Below are 18,673 nucleotides of genomic sequence, written 5' to 3' on the forward strand. Positions count from 1 at the left end.
CTGACATAGAGACTGACAGAGAGACTGACAGAGAGACTGACAGAGAGACTGACAGAGAGACTGGCAGAGAGACTGACATAGAGACTGACATAGAGACTGACAGAGACTGACATAGAGACTGACAGACTGACAGAGAGACTGGCAGAGAGACTGACAGAGGAGGACTATGTGCTGAGGTGTGTGAGCCTGGCAGTAATATTGACATTATAGACCGGAGAGAGGCCAAGAAGTGACATCTTGAATAAGAGACATAATAGTATAAAGATTTGGATTCATTAAAATGATTTTAATTCCAGTTATTCCTGGTACCTTGGAGTTTGAATAGAGACAATTTAGTCAGTGACTGGTCGTGAGATCTGGGGAGATGGGGAGATGATAGTGGAATTGATCGCTGTGATCGACACTTCTGGGGTGTTCTGGGTGTTGTTGGGGGAAAGGGAGAGGTCTAATTTGTGACATCCAATATTCAGATTAAGGGTCACCAGCTGAATGTTTCCCTATTACCCACTCACTAAGACTGGGGGGCACATGACAGGGTAACAAGCTCCCTGCGCTCTCAGAAGGACATTCCCAAATTCTAGAGGTCACCTTTCTGCTGGAGATATGAGGGTGTATGTGAGGATACAGACAGTCACTAGAGGGAGCTACTGGCCAAGGCTTGCAGTCTCTCACTAACTGCCGTCTCTTCCTCATGATCAGGTACCAGCAGGAGAGGATGTTATCCAGGCACCAGCTCTGATGAGACAGATCCTCTCCCGTCTGTGTCTCTGCCACCATTCCTGCTCTGTCTCTTCCTTCTACTGGGCCTTCTATTCCCCCTCCACCCATCCCTCTCTTGCCTTCCTCCCTTGTATGTCTCTCCCTCCCCCTCTCACTAGAATCCTCCTCCCTCTCTGTCTCCTCACCTGGGTGTGTGCTCTCAGCTCCTGGTATTGGATGTCATGGATAGAATGAGCGGATCCAGTGATGGGGAGGATGCATGGCAGAGCCACACTCTGAGGAAGACCATGGGGACCCAGGCAAGAAGATCACATGGAAACAGCCTCAGCTCCTGAGCAACATGGAGCCAAGACATGGAGATAACTTGCCCAGTAGCCACCTGATGTTACATGGAGATGGTGACATGGGCAGGGAACAAGTACCCTCTCTATCCACGGCACAGTGCACAGTGGCAACAAGCCAACAGCCTTCTCTTACTAGTCCCAGGCACAAACCTCCATCACTTGGATCCACTACAGCCCCCCCTGACTCAGGCCAGCAGCCTATGCCTACAGTGAAAGCTAACCAGAACCCTCTTGTTATGAGACCCATTCAGCACCATCCTGATGAGCCATGGGGCCCTACAGTGAGATCCATTCAGAACCCTTCAGGTTCAGACCAACAGCATTCTTCTTCAGCAAGATCCCTTCAGAACTCTCCTGCCCTAGACCAACAACATTCTTCTTCAGAGAGATCCATTCAGAACCCTCCAGATTCAGACCAACAACATTCTTCTTCAGAGAGATCCATTCAGAACCCTGCTTCAGAGCCACAGCATGCTTCTTCAGTGAGATCTGTTCAGAACTCTCCTGCTGTGGGACCTAATCAGCACCCTCATTCCTCTGCACTCCACAAGAACAACTCAGCCAGTGAGAAGATCCTTCCTGAATTAGGGGACACTGCTCAGCAAGCCATGGCCCCAGGACCTCCTCAGCATGGAGCATGTAGGCAACCTCTAAACGTGGGAGACAACCAGCCTCTCACCTATAGAAGCAGCCAGCTTGCTGCCCCTGTACCTACTCAGCATTTTACTCAAAGACTCAGCCAGCCTGCTGCCCCCAGGGTTAGACAATCATTAGCCCTAGCAATTAATCAGCCTTATATCCAGCCACATGGCAATTTACCCCTCAAAGGAGCAAAGCAGCTTCCAGCCCCTGCCCCAGAACTAAATCCGGTTCCCTCCTCTGAGAATATCCAGGTTTCTGCTCCTGCCCCTCAGAATAGCAAATCTCTGGCTTTAGGACCTACCCAATCTTTTGCCTTACATCAGAGTCAGCCACCAGCCTATGGAATTAACCAACATGTTGCACCCAGATCTATTGGATACAACCAGCCTTTAACCCAAGGATACAACCAGTCTCCTGCCCAAGTATCTGGGCAGACTAATGTCCAAGGACTCAGTAAATCTGCCCAGGGACTTGACAAATCTCCTGTCCAAGAACCTAGTCAGCCTTCTTTCAAAGGACTCAGTCAGTCCCCTGCCCTGTTACCCAGTCACCCTTCTGCCCAAGGACTTAACCAGTCTTCTCCCCAAGGACTCAGCCAGCCTCCTTCCCAAGTACCAAGTCATTCACCTGTCCAAGTACCCACACAGTCTTTTGTTCCAGTACCCAACCAGTCTCCTACCCAAGTACCCAACCAGTCTCCTACCCAAGTACTCACCCAGTCTCCTACCCAAGTACCCAACCAGTCTCCTACCCAAGTGCCTAGCCAGTCTCCTGCCCAAGTATCCATTCAGTTTTCTACCCAAGGACTCAACCAACCTCCTGTCCACATCCCCAGAAAGTCTTCTGCCCAAGGACTTAACCAAAATTCTGCCCCTTTATCCAGCCTACCTTCCGTCCAAATACCCCGCCGACCCTATGCCTCTGTTTATGGACTCAACCAGCCTTCTACACAGTTATACTGCCATCCTTCTGCCCATGTTCCCAGTCAGTCCCATGTTGAAGGCTCCACTCCGTTTTGTGCTCAAGGACCTAGTCAGTCTTCTGCTCAGGCGTTGATCCAGTCTCCTGTGCAAGTGCTCAACCAGCCTCCTGGTCAAGGTCTGAACCAGTATCCTCCTCAAGGACCAATCAATTGTGGTTTGGAAGACCACAGTCAATTTCCTATCCAAGGTGCCAGCCAGTCAACTTCCTCATGTGTTATCAAGTCTCCTGCTCAAGTAGCCAATCAGCCCACTATCCATGACCACAGACAGTCTCCTGCTCAAGTGCCCAGTCAAGCTCCTGCTCAAGTGCCCAGTCAATCTCCTACTCAAGTGCCCAGTCAATCTCCTGTAGTGCCCAGCCAGTCTTCTACTCTAGTACCCAGTCAGTCTGCTGCTAAAGGCCTCAGACAATCTCCTTCTCAAGGTTCCTGCCATTTTCCTACCCAAGGATTCAACCAATCTCCTGCCCAGGAACCAAGTCAGTCTCCTGCTCAAGTACCCAGCCAAACAGAGGCACAGGAATTGAGTTCCCTTATTCCAAAATTAGAGGGTTCCGAACAGACTGTCAACGAGGACCCAGGAAATTTCATGCAGCGCCAGTTTGGGGCCCTCCTGCAGCCAGCAGTCAACAAGTTCTCCTTGCGAATGTTTGGAAGCCATAAGGCCGTAGAGATTGAACAGCAAAGAGTTAAATCGGCCGGATCTTGGATTATTCACCCTTACAGCGACTTCAGGTCAGTGATCAGAAGCAGCAGGAAAATGGGGGCAAATGTAGCCTGGGTGTGGGGGAGGGGGATACATGAACTGCAGTGTAACTGCAACTGGGATGATCAGGTGACTGTTATGGCCCTTTAACTGCCACGGTCAGCTGACTAACTGGTCATGTGATTGTAACTGACATGTTAACTGTATATCCCTAATGAGCTGCAACTGGCTGTATACACTTAGGGGCCCATTTACTTAGCTCGAGTGAAGGAATGGAATAAAAAAAAACTTCGAATTTAGAAAGTTTTTTTTGGCTACTTCGACCATCGAATGGGCTACTTCGACCTTCAACTATTACGACTTCAAATCGAACTATTCAAACTAAAATTCGTTCGACTATTCGACCATTCAATAGTCGAAGTACTGTCTCTTTAAAAAAAAACTTCGACCCCCTAGTTCGCCAACCTAAAACCTACCAAAGTCAATGTTAGCCTATGGGGAAGGTCCTCATAGGTTTTGCAGTCTTTTTTGGGTCGATGAAAAATTGTTCGATCAATGGATTAAAATCCTTCAAATTGAACGATTGGAAGGATTTAATCGTTCGACCATTCAATCAAACGAATTGCGGTAAATCCTTCGACTTCGATATTCGGATTTAACTTCGACAGTCGAATATCGAGGGTTAATTAACCCTTGATATTTGACCATAAGTAAATTTGCCCCCTAATATTGTATTCCCCCCCCCCCATAAATAATGCTTGGTCCCCACATACAAAACCCTCATATCATATATAATGATGCTCACAACTTCTACCATACTATACAGGGAATATATATATATAACTTAATAGGAATAATGTACCCCCTACTGTAAATGATAAGGATATTAGAAGTCACTGAGGGGTTGTTCTGTGACCATATAAAGACACAAGGCTGCAGGCTGAGTTATACAGGGAACTCTGAGTATCACTCATGTATTATAAGGGATAATGTACCCCCTACTGTAAATGATAAGGATATTAGAAGTCACTGAGGGGTTGTTCTGTGACCATATAAAGGCACAAGGCTGCAGGCTGAGTTATACAGGGAACTCTGAGTATCACTCATGTATTATAAGGGATAATGTACCCCCTACTGTAAATGATAAGGATATTAGAAGTCACTGAGGGGTTGTTCTGTGACCATATAAAGGCACAAGGTTGCAGGCTGAGTTATACAGGGAACTCTGAGTATCACTCATGTATTATAAGGGATAATGTACCCCCTACTGTAAATGATAAGGATATTAGAAGTCACTGAGGGGTTGTTCTGTGACCATATAAAGGCACAAGGCTGCAGGCTGAGTTATACAGGGAACTCTGAGTATCACTCATGTATTATAAGGGATAATGTACCCCCTACTGTAAATGATAAGGATATTAGAAGTCACTGAGGGGTTGTTCTGTGACCATATAAAGACACAAGGCTGCAGGCTGAGTTATACAGGGAACTCTGAGTATCACTCATGTATTATAAGGGATAATGTACCCCCTACTGTAAATGATAAGGATATTATAAGTCACTGAGGGGTTGTTCTGTGACCATATAAAGGCACAAGGCTGCAGGCTGAGTTATACAGGGCCTGCCAATATTAAATATATATATCTATAGTTTTATGTAGATTTCTGTTTGGATCAGGAAGCCAGCAGTACACTACAGAAATCATCATACATATGAAAATATAAATCCCACAAAGTTATGAAATTTGGGAAAGAATCTAAAATGGGTAAATATGTCCTTCCTCTCCCAAATATCAGACTGCAGAGCTTTGCTAAAATGAACAATGACATTTGTGGACATTGCAGGGAATCTTGCACTTTACAGCATCTTGCTTTATGGTTAGGCATAAAATGTTGGGCAGAGACAGGGCCCAGAGGCATTTGGCAGGGAGTGAATGTTGTAATATCTCTGTACAGCTCCAAGGATTATGTGGGTGTTATATTAAGTGTTATCGATTATGTGGGTGCAATATAAAGATCTGGGGATTATGTGGGTGCAATATAAAGATCTGGGGATTATGTGGGTGCAATATAAAGATCTGGGGATTATGTGGGTGCAATATAAAGATCTGGAGATTATGTAGGTACAATTTCAAAATCTGTGGATTATGTGGGTGCAATATAAAGATTTGGGGATTATGTAGGTGCAATATACAGATTTGGGGATTATGTAGGTGCAATATAAAGATCTGGAGATTATGTAGGTACAATTTCAAGATCTGGGGATTATGTGGGTGCAATATAAAGATTTGGGGATTATGTAGGTGCAATATAAAGATTTGGGGATTATGTGGGTGCAATATAAATATTTGGAGATTATGTAGGTGCAATATAAAGATCTGGGGATTATGTAGGTGCAATATAAAGATTTGGGGATTATATAGGTGCAATATAAAGATCTGGGGATTATGTGGGTGCAATATTAAGATTTGGGGATTATATAGGTGCAATATAAAGATCTGGGGATTATGTGGGTGCAATATAAAGATTTGGGGATTATGTAGGTGCAATATAAAGATCTGGGGATTATGTGGGTGCAATATAAAGATTTGGAGATTATGTGGGTGCAATATAAAGATCTGGAGATTATGTAGCTACAATTTCAAGATCTGGGGATTATGTGGGTGCAATATAAAGATTTGGGGATTATGTAGGTGCAATATACAGATTTGGGGATTATGTAGGTGCAATATAAAGATCTGGGGATTATGTGGGTGCAATATAAAGATTTGGAGATTATGTGGGTGCAATATAAAGATTTGGGGATAATGTAGGTGCAATATAAAGATCTGGGGATTATGTGGGTGCAATATAAAGATCTGGGGATTATGTGGGTGCAATATAAAGATTTGGGGATTATATAGGTGCAATATAAAGATCTGGGGATTATGTGGGTGCAATATAAAGATTTGGGGATTATGTAGGTGCAATATAAAGATTTGGGGATTATGTAGGTGCAATATAAAGATCTGGGGATTATGTGGGTGCAATATAAAGATTTGGGGATTATATAGGTGCAATATAAAGATCTGGGGATTATGTGGGTGCAATATAAAGATTTGGGGATTATGTAGGTGCAATATAAAGATCTGGGGATTATGTGGGTGCAATATAAAGATTTGGAGATTATGTAGGTGCAATATAAAGATTTGGGGATTATTTAGGTGCAATATAAATATTTTGAGATTATGTAGGTACAATTTAAAGATCTGGGGATTATGAAGGTGCAATATAAAGATTTGGGGATTATGTAGGTGCAATATACAGATTTGGAGATTATGTAGGTGCAATATAAAGATCTGGGGATTATGTGGGTGCAATATAAAGATTTGGAGATTATGTGGGTGCAATATAAAGATTTGGGGATTATTTAGGTGCAATATAAAGATCTGGGGATTATTTAGGTGCAATATAAATATTTTGAGATTATGTAGGTGCAATATAAAGATCTGGAGATTATGTGGGTGCAATATAAATATTTTGAGATTATGTAGGTGCAATATAAAGATCTGGGGATTATGTAGGTGCAATATAAAGATTTGGAGATTATTTAGGTGCAATATAAATATTTTGAGATTATGTAGGTGCAATATAAAGATCTGGGGATTATGTAGGTGCAATATAAAGATTTGGAGATTATGTAGGTGCAATATAAAGATTTGGAGATTATGTAGGTGCAATATAAAGATCTGGGGATTATTTAGGTGCAATATAAAGATCTGGGGATTATTGAGGTGCAATATAAAATTTGGAGATTATGTGGGTGCAATATAAAATTTGGGGATTATGTAGGTGCAATATAAAGATCTGGGGATTATTGAGGTGCAATATAAAATTTGGGGATTATGTGGGCTGCCATAATTCTCTAACAGGAACCAGACCCCCCATGTTTCATTGACTTTACTCAGACTTTAAAAGCCGGCGTTCCAACATGAACTCACCACTCATTCAATTGTCTTATTTTCTGCTCCAAAAATGTCACTTTCTTGGGAAACTGGGACATGTAGTAGCCTTAGGGTTGTCCTTGTGTGTGTCAGTGTGTATATCTGTGTGTGTGTGTGTGTCAGTATATCTGTGTCAGTATATCTGTGTGTGTGTCAGTATATCTATATGTTTGTGTGTGTGTATATATCTGTGTGTGTGTGTCAGTATATCTGTGTGTGTGTGTGTCAGTATATCTGTGTGTGTGTGTGTGTTTCCAGGACAGAGGAAACAGAAATATTAAAGGGGAACTAAATGCTGTTGTGCAACCACACTTACACTAGCACAATGCATAGTTGCATATTTATTCAAGGATTACAGCATTCCCAGAGCTGTAGTTCAGCAACATCAAGGGGTGTATTTTTAAAGCAATGTCGTTCAATAAAACACCTCCTCACCCCTTTCTAGGGTCATTGAGACCATTAATATGCGAAAGAACCCTCCAATGAGAATCCCAGCTTATCAGTATATATCTACTGTATTAGTAAACAGGTGGAGTTAAAAGGGTTAAAGCCAAATTTGCTATCACAGACCACCTAAACATCAGCCCCCCCCCCCGATATCTGATTCCATTGGACTAAAAGGACACAATAACCTCCAATGTCAAGATGGCTGCCATAGTGCTGCTGAGCCCCCTTATGGGAAGGTCTCTTACCCTTCACTCATGGAGGAAGAGATACAAGTGATAGCCCTTTACTACAGCAACATTGCCCCAGAGAGATGAGACACAGAGCAGCAATGGTGCAGAGAGGCAACTCATCCTCCATGGAAACTCTTCATTATGGTCATTAGTCTTGTTCCACCTGGAATCTCTGACTCTCGTCCCTAGAGATGGAGAAACTTCAGCAATAAAATGCCCAGGGGACGGCACCACTCACATCCCACCTGCCATGTGCGAGAAGGGAGGTTCCTGGGAGATACTCAAACCCTATGGGACTCCGTCTTTTTAGAAGTGAGCAGCGACGTTATATGATAAGAGAATTAAGGCTGGAGAACACCGTTCCACATCAACAACTGCTTGGCCTTGGAACATTGGAATTCCACTTTCTATTAGACACTGGAATAACCTAGCATCTCTATCACCTATGCACGGGGGACACAGATAGAGTGAGACTGCACATAGCCCCCCAAAGCAGAACTCGTAGGTAGGTAGGTGGGTGAGTGTGGGATAATAGAGTTAGTAGGACATATTACTGACAGCAGGACAAGTTAGACACAGTATGAAAAGATGCAGACAGTATGAAGGGAGTAAGAAATTGTGAATGGAGACAACAGATGGAGACAACAGGACAAGATGGAGACAGAAGGACAAGATGGAGACAACAGGACAAGGTGGAGACAGAAGGACAAGATGGAGACAGTAGAGCAAGATGGAGAAAGTAGTATAAGATGCAGATAGTAGGACAAGATGGAGACAGTAGGGCAAGATGGAGATAGTAGGACAAGATGCAGACAATAGGACGAGATGAAGACAGTAGGACGAGATGTAGACAGTAGGGCAAGAGGGAGACAGTAGGGCAAGATGGATACAGTAGGACAAGATGGAGACAGTAGGGCAAGATGGAGACAGTAGAACAGATGAAGACAGTAGGACGAGATGGAGACAGTAGGGCAAGATGGAGACAGTAGGACGAGATGAAGACAGTAGGACAAGATGGAGACAGTAGGGCAAGATGGGGATGGTAGAACAAGATGGAGACAGTAGGGCAAGATGGAGACGGTAGAACAGATGAAGACAGTAGGACGAGATGTAGACAGTAGAACAGATGAAGACAGTAGGGGCAAGATGGGGATGGTAGAACAAGATGGAGACAGTAGGACAGTGTTAAAGGAGCAGGACTAGATGGCGATAGTTGGACAAGATGGAGATAATATGAGGGGAGAAGGACGGTATGTATAAAATAGGACAGTATAAAAGGTGACAGACAAGATGGAGATAGTAGGGTAATATGAAGGGAGTAGGGCAAGAACGAGACAAAACAACAATATGAAGGGAGAAGGACACCATATATAAAGTATGACAATATAAACAGTGTAAGACAAGACGAAGACAGTAGGGAAATATGAAAGGTGTTTGACAAGATGGAGACAATAGGACAATATGAAAAGAATAGGACAATTTCTCCCTTCAACAGGTAAATGTGAGTGTGTTGCTTGGAAACATTAAAGACACATTTTATCCCCCTGTTCAGTTCTGACCAAGCCCCTGCTAAGCCCCTAAACAAACTATCCTCCTTTCAGCCCCTCGCACCAGAAGTATATACCCCCTGCCCACAGACTGCACTGCTTGTATATTGTGCTTTTAATATATTTGGTCTTTGTCCTCTTCATGTGCTTCAGTTTCTCTTGCCCTTTACCCTCAGTTTAGGTGGTTCTCCATTTACTCTTTATTTCTTTATTCTCTCCATCTCTTCCATTTTCTCTCCCCTAATCTCCCTTTGTTCATCAATATTTTCAGGCATAAGGTCCTTTTCATCTTCATCTCGTTTTCTTTCATTCCTTGTCTCCCTGAAGGTTCTACTGGGACCTGATTATGCTTCTCCTCATGGGCGCCAACTTGATTATCCTTCCTGTTGGAATCACTTTTTTCAAGGATGAGAACACCCCTCCATGGATTGTGTTCAATGTCCTCTCAGACACTTTTTTCCTGGCTGACCTGGTGCTGAATTTCCGTACTGGGATAGTTGTGGAGGACAACACTGAGATTATTCTGGACCCTCATACCATCAAGATGAAGTATCTCAAGAGTTGGTTTCTGGTGGATTTTGTGTCCTCTATCCCAGTGGATTATATCTTTCTTATAGTGGATTTGGAGACACGTGTAGACTCAGAGGTATACAAGACAGCGCGGGCCCTACGGATTGTGAGGTTCACCAAGATTCTTAGCCTCCTCAGACTTTTGCGTCTTTCCCGGCTGATTCGCTATATCCACCAGTGGGAGGAGGTGAGTCCTGTTTCTCAGATTAGCACATAGCTCTAGGTGCATTACACTAAGCTGCCATGTGTAGGTCTTTTGAGCAGAACAAGGATACCCCATTTCTTAGAAAAGATAAGTTCAGAAGTTATTGCATGGTAGAGCCAAGACAACGTTCTGTCATTTTCCAATTCCATGTGCCCATTGGGGTTCATCAAGGGAACATTTCATTTGCTCTTGGCATACGAAACAGTTTAGTAGATCACATACTAATAGAGAGAAAAGAATGGCCAGGCTCCTGGGCAGGGTCATTCCCCCTTTATAGTCGTTTCATACAAGGTGGGACATTGGGTTCTGTGGCATCTTCAGCATTAAGACAGGCTGTAATTCCATGAGGTTGTCTTCCCGTCTGATTGGTCAGATCTTCCACATGACGTATGACCTTGCCAGCGCGGTGGTGCGAATATTTAACCTTATCGGAATGATGTTATTGCTGTGCCACTGGGACGGCTGTTTGCAATTCCTGGTGCCAATGCTGCAAGACTTCCCAGAGGATTGTTGGGTCTCCATCAACCAAATGGCGGTAAGTTCTAAGTTTCTTTGCCCCATAGTCCATCCTGTGTATTGCCCTGGGTGCCCCTTATTGATACCATCAGATATTCCATCTTATGGTGCTGGACAAAGGGCCATACTGTATATTAAGTAACCAATTTGGAAATCTGTTCTATGGTTTCATCTAAGGAAAATCTCTGCGTGGGGGTTGTTATTTGTTCTACCATGTCTCTCGATATATATAGTTATATATTTACTTGATATCTCTCTATATACATCCTTATTTTATATCTCTTTCTATGTCCTTAATTCTCTCCTTACACTGACTCTGCTGATTCCCAGGCCATGGGAGGGGCTCATTATCTCTCATTAAGGTGGCCATACACATGCAGATAGAAGCTGCTGACAGATCTTGGCTCAAATTACCATCAAGTCTGTTTTGTTCTGGATGATATTGGGTTTTTGCTTTAAGGGTTGTTCACCTTCCAAGCACTTTTTCCAGTTCAATGGAAATAGAGACTTTTTAGAATGTGTTAACTTTTTGGACAGATGTCGATTGGGCAGGTATAAAAATCCCATTGGATCGAGGACTGCATTGGTTCGTTGATGTGGTCCTCGATCCAAAAACCCGTAGCTCCCACATTGCTCTCTATAATCCGGCTACCTATAACTCTTCCTAATAACCCTCCCTATAACTCCTCCTACTGCTCTCTATAACACACCTACCTCTAACTCCTCCTACTGCTCTCTATAACCCACCTACCTATAACTCCACCTACTGCTCTCTATAACCCACCTACCTCTAACTCCTCCTACTGCTCTCTATAACCCACCTACCTACTGCTCTCTATAACCCACCTACCTGTAACTCCTCCTACTGCTCTCTATAACCCACCTACCTATAACTCCACCTACTGCTTTGTATAACCCACCTACCTATAACTCCTCCTACTGCTCTCTATAACCCACCTACCTATAACTCCACCTACTGCTTTGTATAACCCACCTACCTATAACTCCTTTGTATAGCTCCACCTACTGCTCTGTAAAACTGACAGACATAGAACTCATACTGCTTCACCATATAGCACCTGTAAAGCCGACCTATAACTCCTCCTGTTTCTCACCAGAGCCCCTCCTACTTCTCTGTATATAGAACTTACCTATAAGCCCTATTACTTTGATAAGAGTTGCTTCAGTTGAACTGTATATCCTGTATAACTCCTCATATTTCTCCATGTAACTCCTCCGTAAGAGAGAGAATAAGAATGATTTAGAATATGTGATAGTTCTGGTACTTACAGACTCACCAGATAATTGACTACATGAATTTTTCAGAGCTCAGCGGTGCAAAGGTTTGTCCCATTTCATGTCAGCTGTAGGTATGGTGACTTGTTCTTCACTCAGCATGCGTGTATGGAGCCGCCCGCAGTTGCACATGGAGACTTGGGGATGGGCCGGTCACATGTCCAGCCATGTACTGTAGCCCAATTCTCCGTAGGGATTCCTGGTTGATGAGTCCATGAATGAGCATGCCAATAGCAGGGGCAAACTTGCTGCATGCCTTGTTGGAGTAAACAGCCAACTGCATGTGTGTGTCAAAATCTCTTCTGCATGCAACATGTGCAGGAACATTCCTTCTGTATGTAGCATGTACACTAATGCTCTTACAGTGTGCGCCATGTGCAGGAACTTACTGCATGCAGCATGTGCAGGGACACTTACCCTTATGCACCATTTGCAGGAACATAACCTTATTCATCATGTGCAGGGACACTTACCCTTATACACCATATGCAGGAACACTTAACCTTATGCACCACTTGCGGGGAAACTACTTACTGTATGTTATGCACATTTGATGATTTACAAATTGCTAAATTGCAGCAGTGCAGTTAGTCCCAGCAACCAATCAGATTGTTGCTTTCATTTGCTAACTTGTAATAGACAAATTGCTGATTGGTTGCTATTGGCAACTGTTCTGGTGCAATTTTGCACATATGTTAATAAATGAGCCCTTGTTGTATCTGTAGAATGGCTGCTGGACAAATGGCAACCAGAAGTCCTATGCATAGAAGCTTGCCCAATGCCACCAGGGAACTGAACCAAGAATGTGCTGGGGAGCATCACGGTGCAACTTGTACACTTCCCACCACTTTGTTTTTCCATTCAGCTCCAAACCCTCTCATTTCCACTTGGTTTTTCATATATATGTATTTATTTGCCTGTGTGTGGAGGGGACAGGGTTAATAAGGGGAGAGTGGTTTGGGTCTGTTCCTTCTGCTTTACATCAGCTCCTATGTTTGTAAGGGCTGCTGCTGTTAGATGAAGAGTTAACTAGAGGACACATTGCAGAAGCTGTAGCACCAGGGTCCAATGGCCTTCCCACAATGCCCTGAGGTTTTCTTCCCACAATGCACCAAGGTGCTAAGATGCACACATTATGCAGAGAGAGGCTAATACTCCCATAGTGCACTGGGAGGTGGCAAGCAGGCTGCACATTGTACAGACATTATGGCACCAGTTTTCAGGGCATTTGCTCCAAGACTAGAAGGGACTTGGTGGGAGATATGGTTGAGATCATTAGAAGCCAGAGCCACAGGAAATGGAGTCACAGATACTGCAGGGTTTGCACAGACCCACAATGCATTTCTCTTACCGACAATGTCTCTCCCTCACCAGAACGAGTCCTGGGGAAAGCAATATTCTCATGCTATTTTCAAGGCCATGAGTCACATGCTTTGCATCGGTTATGGCCAACAAGCGCCTGAAGGAATGACCGATGTTTGGCTCACCATGCTTAGTATGATCATTGGGGCAACGTGCTATGCCATGTTTATTGGCCATGCCACGGCTCTCATACAGTCTCTGGATTCCTCTCGACGGCAATACCAGGAGAAGGTGAGCACTGTGGGGGTGAACGAAGATGGATCTGGCAATGCAGGTTCAATAGTGTCTTGGGAAGGAAGGAGACTCTCTGGTGTTGGAGGTAGTGATCTGCGGGTTGACCACCGGTTGGGCAAATTTAGGTTGAAATTTGGCCAACCATTGTGGGTTAGGGTTGGGTGCAAGTCAGACTGGGGAAGTTCACTCCTCCACTGTTCCTGAAAATTCCGTCTTGGAACCAGAGGGGAGCACAGAAGTAGCATAGAGAGTGACAAAATGCAGGTACAGTTTGGGTGCAGGTCCTACAATGTCAATACTTTAGGGGTTAGGGTCGGGTTAAAGTTTTGTGTGTTAGGGTCAGTTGCAGGTTGAGTTTTTCCTTACCCACATTTCGCTAGTTGGAGGGGTCAATATTAAATTAGGTGCAAAGAGAGAGGACAATGCCAGATCTAAACATGGAGACAAGGAACAATATCAGGTCAGTTTGAGGTGTTGTGGAGATGGGGGGGTCAGTGCCAGATCTGGGGGAGAGATGCCAGGTCTGGAGATGGGGGAAAGTCTCTATGTGGCAAGAGCAGCTTCTGGAACATAAGGAGAGAAGTGATTGTTCCATATTGTCTTTCCAGTACAAACAAGTGGAGCAGTACATGTCCTTCCATAAACTCCCCCCAGACACACGCCAGAGGATCCATGAGTATTATGAGCATCGCTACCAGGGGAAGATGTTTGATGAGGAGAACATCCTGGGGGAGCTGAGTGAGCCCCTGAAAGAGGTTAGATACAGTAGTTCTAAACATATAGAATACACATCAGCCATGAATATCCTTTTAAAAGGCACTTAGTGATGTCATCAGTTATCATCGGTGCTTAGTGATGTTGTTTCTGCCACATGACTCACTGAAACTTGTGTATTATATTAAATACAGCATCCCCCTATTGTAAAATATCGAGGATACTAAAAACAACTTGGAGTTCCATGATCTGAATAAAATCACTCGGCCTTCAGCCTCTCCATGGTCACGGGACTCCTCGTGGTTTATAAGATCGTTATATTTTACAGTAGAAGGCACTTTATTCACTATATATTGCCCAGTGAGTGCGGAGACCCCATCGCCATTGAGATCGATGGTACCTGAACTGAGTCTAAGCACTGTCTGGGTATATTCTTTCCGCAGGAGATTGTCAACTTCAACTGCCGGAACCTTGTTGCAAACATGCCACTCTTCGCCAACGCAGACCCAAATTTTGTGACGGCCATGTTAACCAAGTTGCGTTTCGAGGTCTTCCAACCTGGAGATTACATAATTCGTGAGGGCACTGTGGGTAAAAAGATGTATTTTATACAGCATGGAGTGGTCAGTATTCTCACCAGAGGCAGCAAGGAGACCAAACTATCTGACGGCTCCTACTTCGGAGGTGAGAACCCTAGAGAGAGGGTGCCAGTACAATAGAGCTGGATGAATACATATTGGGTCTAGGCTTCAGTGAACCCTTAAAGACCCTAGGGTGTAGCACCTTGGATTTGATTGGTGCACATCTTCATGGGTTACTACCGGGCACAGACAAATGAAAGTAGATACCTTGCACCAGTCATATCCAACCTGCCACGCCCATATTTGACATTTATGTGAAATTTCCAAAATCTACCATTTTCACCAATGTGCCATCTCTGTTCCAGAAATCTGCCTCCTTACCCGTGGGCGCCGGACAGCGAGCGTGAAAGCCGACACATATTGCCGTTTGTACTCTCTTTCTGTGGATAATTTTAATGAAGTCCTGGAAGAATATCCCATGATGAGGCGAGCTTTTGAAACAGTGGCCATGGATCGCCTGGACAGGATTGGTGGGTCTCTCTCTCCTTCACAACAATGAAATTCTTTCACTTACCTTTCCCATCATTCCTCGATTTGCCTGTTTCCCCTGCCATGAAGTCCTCATATGTACCTTCATGTCTACTCCCTATCTCTGCTGCCCTGATCTACCTTTAGTGATCCTATGGGTCCCTCTTTGGACTCTAACCCCTTCTTGCCCTATATGCTCCACCCTTCGCATCACCCTTTTCTCTTTGTTGCTCTTCCCTCCCAGGCAAGAAGAACTCCATCCTTTTACGTAAGAGGGCAGAGAACAGCACAGGATCTGTGAACAATGAGATAATTCAGCAGATTGTGAAGCACGATCGTGACATGGCTCACAATATCCAGGATATTCAGTCCTTGGTGGACCCTAACAAGACTCTCATCTGGGAGCCTCTTGTTCATGCTCCATTACAAACTGCAGCAGCCACCACCAACGTGGCCATTGCACTGACTCACCAGCAGAACCTTCAAGCCAATGTCTTTTTGCCACCATCGCTCTCAGAGACAGCCTACATGAGTCGCCAAGCCAGACGTTCTCAGCCAAGCCTACGAGGATCCCATCCCTCCTCTGTCAATTCTCCCTCGGGGGCCCAGCCTAACCTGCAAACCCCAGCTGGTGTTTCTCCATCTTCCCCTTCTGGAGTCCATAAACAGAGTGTTAATGGTCAGTGTCAGCAAATCCCTGTACGGCTGAGCAAATCACAGAGAGGGGAACCACAAACTGCAGCAAAGCCACCTGTTCTCCCATCTCAGGTGCAGTTATCTCGTTCACGTGGAACATCGGCATCCACCTCTGTCCTGCAGCAGGCGGTGGGACCCACAGGCTCCCCTGTAGTCCCAGGACAACGTTCTGGAAGGACTCTGCACTACAGCTTATCTCGAGCCAGTGGCTCTCATATTTCTCTGCTGATGCAGCAGGCAGCCAGTTCCCCTCAGCAGCTGGTCAAATACAGGAGCATACAGGGAATTCCTTTTGGAAGACTTTCACAAGATGTCCGACTTCTGTCAGCGTCTCAGCCTTCTCTGCCCAACAAGATCACACACCAGCAGGATGGTTCTATGCTCCAAATTGCAGCAGGGGCTGTCAGTAATGAATCCAGCCCCTCTGTATCTACAATGTTAGTCAGACCATCAATGTCATCACCCTCAGCTCACCCACAGCAGCCGCCTTCAGGGTCTCTGGTCTTTTCTGGGTGGTCAGTCAGTGGCTCGGTCACCCCACAGTCTCCTGTATCCACCCCAAGGCCGACTGGGCAATTACGCAAGGGATCTGTAGTGTTTAGCCCAGATGTGGAAGCGAGTAAACCAAAATTACCGTCTAATATGTAAGTAGAGCCCTGAACCAGGCAGGAAATAAAATCAGGTGTACCCCTGTATAGGAACCAACCCAAACATTCCCTAAACCAAAGCAGGAAATTTTACACACTGACATAACCAGAAGTGGTGTGTGGGTAGGGGTTTCATACTGGAAATGGTTAAGGAAATGGCATCATGGTGTCCGTACCAAGCAAACTCACTGGGTTTAGTTCTACAGGTTCAGAAGAGGACCTTATTATAGTTGAATGCCTATTGTGTTTTGATTATTCTGGAAGTGAAAAATTCAAATTTAAGAGTAACCAAAGATGGCAGAGGCCTAGAATACCTTCCAACCCAACCATGGTACAATGGGTCACTAGCTGGGAGGAAACTGGAGGCACAGAAGAACATGTGAGACCATTACTGAGGATAAATGAAAGAGGTATGCTGCTGGTGCAGTCAACTTGCAAGAACCATTAGATAGAGGAGGGACGGAGCTACTGAAAGTAATTTGTGCCAAGATTGGTCTTTTTATAAAACCCAAGTCCGGTGAAATGGAGGGAAAGTTCCCAACCATGTACCTGCACCCTCTCCTTTCCACCACCCATTGCTTGGTACAGCAGAGACATTTTTGTTATAGATGAACTATAAGTAATTTTCTGAAGACATTTTGTGCAATAATTACATAGGGATACAAAATGGGCAACAAGTAATGAAAACAGCCAGCCAACACAAGCCATGCTCTGAATTCCCTAACATTCTCTGCACGCAGTCCAAATCACTCTTGTGATGTCCTCCTGTAGCGTCTGTGTGCCCATTTCCAAAAAATGTCCTTCTGAACCTCAAACTCCTGTTCCTCCACATGTAGATGCTCCACCAGGAATCCTAGGTTAGTTTTATTTGCTCCCCAATACGGTTTCCTCTGCAAGTCTCCCCTTTAACTTTCAGCACCTCTTTTCCAACTTCAAATCAGCATACTGGATCCTTCATGACACCATTGTCTTGGGTCTCCCAACTCCTACCTGGCTTATTATAGATTGCCCTTCCTCCTTAGCTTGTAGAGTCTCCCTTTCACCATACATCCCTTATGTCTCCTTATTGCTTTCAACTTGAGCTTTCCTATCTGGAGAGTGGTTGGTTTTTCACGATTCCTTCAATTCTTACAATTGCAGGTGTCACCTTCCCTGGAGCCACACTCCATAAAAGAAAATCAGAATTTACTCCCAGACAAGTCAGTCCCTCCCCATTCTCTGCTATGATGGCAGCAGAAACATCTCCTTGAATTAAAGCCCTCTAAATGCCAAGCCTCTCTTCCCTACACACAGACCCAAGAGGCCATTCATGAGAATATGGAAGGTTTAGGGCAACGTATGGACTTCTGGATAATGAACGTTCATCGATGCAATGGTCCAAGCTAAGAAGCCATGTTGGGAGAAGGGGGCAAAGCCAAGATCTTAATGTAATCTGCACAGACGGGATCTCACCTTTGTAAGAACAGCTTCTACAGTGGTCATAGCCGTTACTATGGAAACACAAAGGCCCGCCCTCTCATTAAATGAATGCTACAATATTTATTAGTATTATTAGAAAGGGTGGATACAGGTCTAGTCTTTGAGTCTGACATTCCCAGAGTGACTCCCCAGGGCACTATTCTCTAAATGCAACATTATATATCACACAGGACTTATATACCCCCCCCCTGTGCACTGGTGTTTTATTATAGACCCCCACAGGCAAACTGATTATTACACAGCAC

The 18,673-nt window shown here is 44.5% G+C and overlaps 1 protein-coding gene across 1 annotated transcript; it reads left to right on the forward strand.

Annotated features, from left to right (window-relative positions):
* The first annotated feature begins 979 nt into the window (after positions 1-979).
* On the forward strand, positions 980-16,950 carry LOC108699487 (potassium/sodium hyperpolarization-activated cyclic nucleotide-gated channel 1). The gene is made up of 8 exons (XM_018231583.2): positions 980-3,423; positions 9,928-10,357; positions 10,749-10,910; positions 13,562-13,780; positions 14,392-14,538; positions 14,941-15,181; positions 15,444-15,608; positions 15,851-16,950. Exons 1-8 carry the CDS (start codon positions 980-982, stop codon positions 16,948-16,950), a joined length of 4,908 nt encoding a protein of 1,635 aa, XP_018087072.2.
* The last annotated feature ends 1,723 nt before the right edge of the window (positions 16,951-18,673 follow it).

The sequence above is a fragment of the Xenopus laevis genome, chromosome 8L (assembly GCF_017654675.1).
Source record: "Xenopus laevis strain J_2021 chromosome 8L, Xenopus_laevis_v10.1, whole genome shotgun sequence".
Classification (NCBI taxonomy): Eukaryota; Metazoa; Chordata; class Amphibia; order Anura; family Pipidae; genus Xenopus; species Xenopus laevis.

Bases quoted from the DNA above. Each gene is read 5' to 3' on its own strand.
- LOC108699487 (XM_018231583.2), top strand. From the start codon at position 980: ATGGCAGAGCCACACTCTGAGGAAGACCATGGGGACCCAGGCAAGAAG. The intron at 14,539-14,940 runs GTTAGATACAGT...TTCTTTCCGCAG, and splicing joins TGAGTGAGCCCCTGAAAGAG to GAGATTGTCAACTTCAACTG. The intron at 15,609-15,850 runs GTGGGTCTCTCT...CTTCCCTCCCAG, and splicing joins GGATCGCCTGGACAGGATTG to GCAAGAAGAACTCCATCCTT.